This window comes from Eptatretus burgeri, chromosome 6, assembly GCF_056783735.1.
Source record: "Eptatretus burgeri isolate ZD-2024b chromosome 6, Ebu_testis_v1, whole genome shotgun sequence".
Classification (NCBI taxonomy): Eukaryota; Metazoa; Chordata; class Myxini; order Myxiniformes; family Myxinidae; genus Eptatretus; species Eptatretus burgeri.
This window is the reverse complement of record NC_140966.1, coordinates 55,238,502-55,248,407: the sequence shown is the minus strand read 5'-3', so window position 1 is coordinate 55,248,407 and position 9,906 is coordinate 55,238,502. Positions and strand designations below refer to the sequence as shown.

At 41.8% G+C, this 9,906-nt stretch overlaps 1 protein-coding gene across 2 annotated transcripts in view; it reads left to right on the top strand.

Moving 5' to 3' along the window:
- Positions 1-8,457, top strand: part of LOC147024824 (homeobox protein unc-4 homolog) — an 85,842-nt gene extending 77,385 nt beyond the window's left edge. For both annotated transcript variants that reach the window (XM_085885127.1, XM_085885128.1), the window contains exon 3: positions 6,988-8,457. In XM_085885127.1, the coding sequence (XP_085741253.1) occupies positions 6,988-8,016 (1,029 nt within the window). In that variant the 3' untranslated portion in view covers positions 8,017-8,457. The remainder of the gene's footprint in view (positions 1-6,987) is intronic.
- Positions 8,458-9,906: the final 1,449 nt, after the last annotated feature.

Genomic DNA, 9,906 nt, shown 5'->3' with positions numbered 1-9,906 from the left:
TGATCCAATATGCAAATTCTGTTCATCCTAGCAGGGTAGCCACCCTCTCGGTGTGTGAAGATTGCATATTTCTTGCTAAAAAAAATACAATCTTTGCATTGCAAGAAGACTCTTGTGGATGCTTGTGTGGTGTGCATCAAAAGGGGTCTAACAGGTCTAAGGGGTGTGAAGGTCTCAAAGGTCTAAGTGGTCTTAGGGTCTACAGGGGTCTAAAGGTCGAAATATCTAAAAGGTAATGCATGTTGCAATAGCAGTTAAAGGTCGAAAGAGTCCAAGGGGTATGAAGCATGTCAAGTTTTCAGGGTCTAAGTGGACCAAATGATCGTTATGGTCTATAATGGTATATAAGTGTATTAAGGGGTCTAAAGGTTGAAAAGGTATATTCCAATAGTCTGTAATTAATAGATTAATATGTATAATTAATAGACGTACTCACCTTCCAACTCACGTTCAAACAATATGTACTTAATAGATACACTCACACGGGTCAACGAAGGCTTCACTTCGACGAGGAGTCACGGTCTACCCGTGTTTTTCATATATATATATATATATATACACTGTACATATATGTCGTCAATCAGATGAAAATTGACGATTAATGTGACCTTGACCTTTGACCTCTTGAACTAAAAATGCAATCGGTTTCCAGCTTGTGATTACCTCCACCAGGTTAAGTTTCATGAAGATCGGAGTATAAAGCTATTAACATACAAACAAACAGACAAACACACAGACAGAACAACAGACCAGACCAGATCAATTAATATACTTGTGATTCTTTGATTTCGCAAGAAACAGACAAACAGGGCTGAATACGTAACCTCCGTCCACCTTTGGTGGTGGAGGTAATACATATCTCACTCATTTGCCCTTCCCTCCTTGCAAGGAGCATTAGGAGGAAGATGACTGTGAACATGCTTTGTAATATGGAAATGCTACTGGTACTTATTTCCTTTGCTATTACTAATGCCCACTGAACTTTGTAAAGCAGACACAGTGGCATGTGATGCACACATGACGTGATATAGAGTGTACTGGTTGCCTGCCTGGTAAGAGCATAATTTGTGTCAGACCCAAATATTGTGGATAAAAAGCCGCAGTTGAAGCGCTGCTGCAGCTCAGAGTCTCGTGAGTCGAATTGGTGCTTGGCAAAGCCGAGGAGACCTTTGTCAAAGTGAATTAGAGTCAGAGTTGAGAAGATCATTGTGGTGCTCAGCAGTGCTGGATTAACCATTAGGCAGACAAGGCATGTGCCTTAGGGCCAGACAAAAATTCTTTTCACATTAAATGTCTTTTTTTGTATTAAATATTTTGTTCTTGAATCAGTTCATCTTTTGTCTGGGGTCCATTTCCATGAGCCCGAGATCTAATTTAAATTTTTCAGGCCATTCTCTAAAATTTCAAAATGTGCCTTAGGGCCAGCCGAGGCTTAATCCGGCACTAGTGCTCAGTGTTGCTCAGAGTTTGGCAAAGTCCAGACTTGGTGGCGTAATGGTTCGAGCGTCCGCTGTAATTCTGGGATATCATTGGTTCAAACCCTGGCCAAGTCATACGAAACACTTTAGAAATGGTATGTGCTTAGAAATGTTTCAGTGAGTGTGGTGACAAAGGCGGCGACGTTGTTGTAGTGTCACTGGTACCCAGAGTGCCCCAGAAAGTGATGGCACTTCTCCCAAGCTCAGTGGCTGTGTTTGTCTCATCTAACAGTCATGTGTTGTGTCTCGTGTATTTGTCTGCATGTCCAAGTCTGTGAGATGTTTGTGCAGCAACTCCACTAGGAGCCTTAGATCCTGTAAAAAAAAAAAAAATTAAATAATGTCATTGTTGGTCACAAAGTTGGTTGTTGTAAGAGTGACAGAGTGGCTGAGTTCTGCGAAGCATAAGGCCGTTGAGCCATGGACAGGGACCCTGATACGGAAGAGGCTTTAAGCTGGCAATGGGCACAGTTGCAGAATATTGCTTTGCAGCATTTGCAGTTGTAATGAGCCATTCCTTCAACGGGTAGAGAGTGGACGTATCAGAGTATACGCGTGCATTCCTGCACAGAGTTAAAAGCTTCATAGTTGAAATGCAATATATGACCACGAGCAGTGACTTTTCAGAGCCACAGGTGCAGAGGTGCTTGGGTTTTTTTTGTTGAATCGTTTTCCTTTGACCGACGACATGCTATCACATTGTAGCGACGAGTTGTACATACGTATAAAAAATGTGAAACTACTCTCATGGGAGTACGTCGCTGTGCCATCGTGCAAGGACGCATTTCTCAACTTTTCTGCACGACATGGCGAGAGCATCACTGCAGTTCCTTCCCTCACCTTGGTTGCCAACCAGTTTCAAACGGCTTCTTCATTTTTACAACATTGCCAGTGCCATTCTCCAGAGAGCACGAGCGGGCAGTACAGTCCACGCATTATCACGATGGACACTTACAAGCCTCTCACCGTTTGTAAGTCTACTTATAGACCTGTAGGGTTAAGTACAGAACCCAGGTTAATTTAAGATGAGGAACGTTAAGGTTAAGGCTTGTTGTTTAACTCAGCTCCATTGTTATTTCATTTTTTCTTTAGGATTTTTATACTCGTCAGAAAAACCTCCTTTTTTTTGGAATTGTGCGTTACACTGTGATCTGATGTACACGTGTTTGTTAACCTCCGCCATCGAAGATCGGAGGTTACTGTTTTCACCCATTTCTGTTTGTTTGTTTGTTTGTTTGTTTGTGAACAGTATTACGGAAAAACTCCTCGACGGATTTCGACGAAACTTGGTGGGAGGATTAGGTATGGTCCAAGGATAATGCCAATAGATTTTGGACTTTGTCCCCCCCCCCAAAAAAAAATTGTTAGAGAATTTTTTTTTTGCATTCCTACATGTTTTAAGTGATTTCCAACCCCCCCCCAAAAAAAATTGTTAGAGAAATTTTTTTTTTTTTGCATTTCTACATGTTTTAAGTGATTTCCAACCCCCCCCCCCAAAAAAAAAATTGTTAGAGAAATTTTTTTTTTTTTGCATTTCTACATGTTTTAAGTGATTTCCAACCCCCCCCCAAAAAAAAAAATGTTGGAGAAAAGAACTATAACTCTGTCAGCACTGTTGACATATTTAATGAATAAGATACAAGGTTCACTTGAGTGACCCAGCAGTATTGGCGGCGGAGGTTTTGCACTCTCCCGAGTGCTCCCCGTCTAGTTTAGGTTGTTATTCCGTTTCGCAAAATTTGTTCAGTCATCAGAGCCATCCACTGAACAACATGATCAGAGGCTTGGCAGTGAGCAAGAGTTCCGTTTGTTTAACACCTTCCAAACCACAAGTATACTCTCTGGATTCACAGTGATGTGGTGGCATTTTTTTTTCTCTTTCATCAAAGTTGCACTTTAGCTTTATAAACAAAGCAGTGCAGCCATTTGGTGCTGTGATTCACCCCAGGGTTCATAATTATTGTGAAAATGACAAGCATTGCATGCTGTTTGTCTGTTTATTGCAAGCTGTGTGTGTTCATTCCTCCAGCACTGGCTACAGAGAATGTTTACACAGTTTGCTTATCTCGTATTAATACAATTTCCCTAACATGGAAGATCCATCAGAGCCTGAGCTATGATTGCCAACCTACAGTTGTTTGTTCTTGCGCTATCCTTTAAAATGCTGAGGGTCAAGCAAGGAAGCAGCACATAACAGTTGTTTAAAAAAATAATCTTACTTATGACTGGTGGGATTCAAACCACCATCCTCCCAGATTCAAAGCAAACACTCTAACCATTACATCACCAAGGCTGATATTAATTGTTTTGCTGTACGATTTTGTTGTTATTCCCACGCTTTTTGAAAGAAAGAAAAAACGGGGGATATTGTAATCAGCTCTGTCTGTCTGTCTCTGTCAATCTGCCACGCTATCTCCTAAACCTAAAGAGTTGGGCAGAAATTCAACAAACTTGGTAGTTATGATCAAGACATGGCACGAATGTGCGACAGCAGTATCATTTTTGGCTCTTTCCCTGGGGCAGGGTGAAAAGGTCAAATACCCAAAAATGCAATGACTGGCACATTTTAATACATTTTAGAATGAAACTTTGTGTATGCAAACAATATTGAGGGATCACTTGAAATATGTAACAATTTTTTGAGCTTTGACCCACGATTCTTGCCCCCAGGGGTTGGGGACGTCGGGTCACTGGAGTCAAAACGTGGGGGGGGGGTGGATATTTTTGACTCTAAATTTGATATTGGGTCATTCCAGGTGGAACTTTTTGCCATTTTTCAACTTAGCTTTTGGTGGGAAGTTTGGGGATTTGCGATGGCACACCATTGACTTCTCTCTAGTTTACCTTTGCAGAGACAGCAGCGCTTGTAATATTCATTCCATTTCCAATGTGTTTTTCATTTCATTGTTATGTTGAAGCTACAAGTACGTTCAATATGTTTTTCACTATGATGCTTCATTTAACAGTGTATTTTTTAATTTTGATTTCTGTTTTTAATTTGAGACACATCAACATCCTGTTCAACTTTACTCCGGAAATGTGTGAGGGCTGTTGATGATGTTGGCAGTCAGACAAGAGAGCCAATGTACAAGGGTGATTTAAATTGGACATGGACCTTTGTTTATTAAAGGTGGAGTAATGCATGTGGAATGTAATTTTTCAGGAAATTAGTCTTTGTCATTGTTGGTGGCCCATACCCATAATCGTGTCTTTCCTGCTTTAACGCACATGGTGAATATGAAGATTGACATGAAATGAAGATTCAAGAATATGAACGCAAGTGAGATGACAAAGATGGTGGAATTGCAAATATTTATGAAATTTCTGGTGAACGAAAACATCATGCTTGTTGAGGTTTATATGAGATAAAGCTTAGAATTATAAACCAAGTTAAATTTAAACGCCTGATAATAGTCTTGAACTCTCAGATGTCAACAAGTCATTTTTTTTCTTTCTTTCATTATTTATAGCAGGCTGGCAGAAAGACCTCGAGCTGCAGTAAGCTGTATAGCCTGAGCTTGAATCCAGACCCAGCTACAAACTGTTATCCCAGTGTTTTACAGACATGGTGATTAATCAATGTGTGTGCCGTCCCGCGGATGGACGTTAAACTGAGCGTCACATCTGCCGGCACTAGTTACTGGATTGGAGACGTTAAAAATCCAACGGTGTCCTTCGCAAAGAGTATGCAAGCTATCTCCGGCACCATTAACAAATTCAAAATTCCTGTCCTAACCAGCAGGGAGCATTGCTTCAGCGGTACAGTGACACCACTAGCCAATGATACGAGTCAGCAGCCTTGTGCTGCATACTAAAAAATATGTACATTATTTATTGCACTTTATAAAATACAAACAAATTGGTTTCAAAGTATTTTTTTTGTACAGTTAGTCATCCCTGCAGTCACCATGAGTATGGAAACTCAGCACTCTCAAAACGAAAACCGAAATGTGTCACATCATAAACAATGCAGTTTATCACCTAAAATGTGGTAAGAGCATGCTTACCACCATGGGAAATGAGATGCGGTTGACGTCTCTGGCACTGACGAAGGGCTAACCTCGTTTGCCATGACGATAAAAATGCTCTTTCCACATTTTAGTTGACAAAGTATTTGTTTATCTTGTCCGCCAATACAGACTGGCATTGACCTGTAAAGACACTATCGTATGTACACCCTCGTGGCATCATAATGTCGAGAAGATGAATAAACACACCTTAAAGTTACTCCATGATAGTCATTTGAACATGGATTTATTGTCATTTTCGTTAAGTATAGTTAATGTAAGCTGTCCTGCATCTACACATTTTTTGACAGAGGAAAAAAAAATTATTGCACTTGGAGTTGTCTTATTGTGAGGTGGGCATCGGTCGCTTGAAAAATGATGTGTGGCCAACTTCCCTCCCCTGTCGTATCAAAATGCAGTTATTTTAAGAGAAATTTCTGCATGATCACCTGACCTTTGGCAAATTTCAGTTGAATATTCCCTGTCCCTCTACAAATGATCGTTACTAGCATCGGTGGTGTAATAGTTAGAGTGTCCCCTCCGAATCTGGGACGTCGGTGGTTCAAACCTCAGTCGAGTCATGACCCAAAGACTTTAAAAATGGAACGTGCTGCTTCCTTGCTTGCCGTTCAGCATTTAAAAGGATAAGAGGACAGACAATCCCCATAGGTTGGCATCCATGTGGAGGAGGAAATTTCTCCTGAGGAAATGTCCTGCTGAGTGCAGAAAAAGGCGATGCAATTGTTGTGACCTTGCTGGTACCCAGAGTTCCCCGGGAAGTGACGCCGCTTCGCCCAAGCTGTGGCTGTATTTGCCTCGTCTTCCAGTACGAGAGAGAGAAAGTGAGAGAGAGAGAGAGAACGAGAGAGAGAGAGAGAACGAGAGAGAGAGAGAGAACGAGAGAGAGAGAGAGAGAGAACGAGAGAACGAGAGAACGAGAGATATATATATATATATATATATATATATATATATATATATATATATATATATATATATATATATATATATATATATATCCACTCTAGTCCTATTTCAAAAGAAGACAAAAAAAAGAAAAGGATTTTCCATAATTTAATGCTTTTCAGTACATTAGAAGAAATGCCTGTACTTTTTAAACATCCTGCTTTATTTTGTCAGTAAACACAAAGATGTTTAAATGGGGGGAAAAAAGTGATATAAACACAATGCACACACTTACAAGATTGAAATGAGCGTACAGGGTGTACTACCTTCATTCATTAAAACATCTCTTAGTCAAACCACCAAGCAGCCCCGTGAGGATAATAGTGGTGGGCCTCAACATAAAGTCAGATCAGCATTAGACCTTACAATCAGAAGGTAGAGGATTCAAACCAGATAAAAGCTTTTGGTTGAGTGGTAGTGATTATTGCAAGAGTATATACAATATCTTGTGTGTAAGTTATGCGATTACATGATGCCAGATTTGCTTCTTATGTTTGTTATTTGACCGTGCTGCATTCTGTTGAATCAACCCCCAGGTGTGGTTCCAGAACCGTCGTGCTAAGTGGCGTAAGAAGGAAAACACCAAGAAAGGTCCGGGCCGCCCAGCGCACAATGCACACCCCGTGACCTGCAGCGGGGAGCCCATGGACCCCACGGACATTGCAAGGCGTGAACACGAGAGGGCAGAGAAGAGGAAAAAGAAGGAACTGCGGCTGCAGAACTGTCAGAAAGAGGGAGACATACGGTTGGCGATCGACGATTCAGACAGTTCAGCGGATCGATCTATCACGGCGTCTCCGCAGAGCAGTCTATTCTACTCATCACTCTTCCATGATGACAGCCCTCCAACCTCACCCACAGCGAATTCAGGTGCAGAGTGGAGAAATAATAGTTATCTGGAAGGTGTTAAAACAACACAAGTGGATGCTGTGGTTGCGGCAGTAACCACAGTTGCGCCAGTTTCAGAACCCGAAGGAGCCGAGGCGAAGGATGCGACGACACGATGTGCTGTGGAGAAGCTCAACATGAAGCAGATCCTACATCCGAAGAGCAACCCATTCAGCGTAGAGAGTCTGCTAGCGGAGCGACCACGCAACACTCGTCGGGATTTCTTGTTTCCTACGCTGGCTTGCAGCGCAGCATCACCCAAAGCCAGTTCGACCGTGGGAGAAAAGGGTCTCACGTTCTATCCTGTTACTCAACCTCTGGGCTTCATGGTGCAACAGCAGCAACAGCCGGACCTCCCACCACTCGTGCCGGTGACCGACACGCCCCCCAGAGACGAGGCTCCGAGTAAAGGCTCCGCAGCCACGGAGCCCTCACCCGAGCCAGAATCGAGCCGAGACTCACCTGCAATGCCCACCTCTGCTCACGCCGATCCCGTCCAAGGCCATGAGCCTCAAGAGAGAGGCAGCCAGGCTCGGACTTGTCTTACCACATCTCCCGAACCCCAGGGGACTTGGGACGGTCGAGTTGGATCCTCTGCCACTGTTATCGGGACTGAGACGGTCACTTCATCTGAGCGCAAAGAGCCATCAGAGGGAGTTTGTGAGCGCGGGATGTGACAAGCAGCTCACGATAAACAAAGGACTTTTGCACCACGCAACATCGCAATTACGAGTATACCTGTTTCATGACCATCTCATATAACCATCGTTTTACGTCTTCGCGTCCTTGTTTGTAATTTATTTTAACTTTTTTACAATCCCTTTGTTTGTTTCTAGGTGTTATTTATTATTATTATTATTGAAAACCTTTGTGGTGTTTTATGTAGTTGTTGCCTTTGCAAATTATTTATAAATGGGGATTTAGAGGACATTTGACCTCTTACGAACCAGTCGTACCATCAATGAAGGAAAGCTATGAGAGACGTGTGTTCTTTGTTCATTATAAACTGTTAGACCAATGCTGTGTGGTATATGCATAAATATAAATATATATATATATATACACAAAAGTAGCCCCCCCCCCCCCCCAACGATCATATGAGTGCAGTTTTGCTGTTTTGAGCTTCTTTTGTAAAATAATCTGTATGATAATGCAGAGCAAATAGTTTGTAAATAAAATATTTAAAACAACACACCGTCTTGCGTTCGTTAATTGCAACCGAGCATCGGGTAATTGGCTGTCTTCGTTTCTTCTGGACCCCAGAGAGGTGACACGTGATTTGAGATGTGGAATCGTATATCCGATGAAGCGCACCCACCCCAACCAGCTTCACACAATGGTGGGTTATTACCATCTCTGTTAAATATCAAATTGCTTGTGACACAAGCACTTTGATGCTCACAGAGTATGCATAAGTTTCAGCAATTTTGCTTCTAATTGAAAGTATAGTGGAATGGGACGACCCACTTCCATTAATAATGACAGCTTGTAAACGAGGTAAAGGAATAAGAGTCAACCACAATAAAGGCACTGGTAGCCCGTGTAGAGACACTACCAGGTGGGGCAGGCATATGATTCCCACCCTGAAGGTCATTAAAGCCAACTGGGTTTTTCCTGGCAATATAATCGTGACTTGATAGTTCTGAAGTGAACTTCCCTTTCCGAATCTTAAAATCCAAATCCTTAATACCACTGCCTTCAGGTAAATTCAACGTTCCTCTGGAATGTTCTCACCTGGACTGTCATCTCAGTGTTCTCACCCCACCACATGTACCTGGACTGTCATCTGGGTGAGAGCAGTATATTGAGGAAAAGCTGAGTCCTTGGGAGACTTTCCCTTCATAGGTGTACACCTACACGACTTGGGGCAGCCAAACCTTTTGCCACAGCTGTCATTCTACGAGCATGGGATTATAAAGATTATAAACCTCTCACTTGATCTTTCCAACGAGATATTTTCTCAGATATTATTTTGCGTTGAAACATCATAGAACTTTTTGTGTTTGATCAAACAACAACAACAAAAAAAAAATTGTCACTTTTTGTATTCCAGGACTTTAGTGCTTGGCTGCTTCTCTCAATCAATGCATGCAATGTTGTACTCTGCAGACTGTGGAGCAATAAGGGTGAAATTGTAACTTGAAGAACTACTAAATTAATAGAACACTTTCCCCAATGCAGTTTTGAGAAACAAGGACATTGGCGGGGTCTGCGAGCAGAAAATTTCATTAGTAAATGACGTAAAATGCCGTAATACCAAGTACTGCTAAATGGACGGGTTTTGTAAAAGTGCCAAAAAAGCGATTGGTCTTCCACACTGTTTAAGTACATAAATCTCTTGAAATAAAATAAATATTTTAAAGATTGTAGGAAAAAAAAATCCGGAAGTTTACCACCATTGATGCAGCTTCTTTTGCACCACTTTAACACGTTACGTTAGCTCTTCGTATCCGTTGTTTGTGTCCTTTATGACATCCTTAAAAACAGTGAGATTCCTCTTTGGAATGATTTTGAATCGTTTTTTTTTCACTGCCACTAGCACTTGCACAGCGAGCACCTGCTTTTTG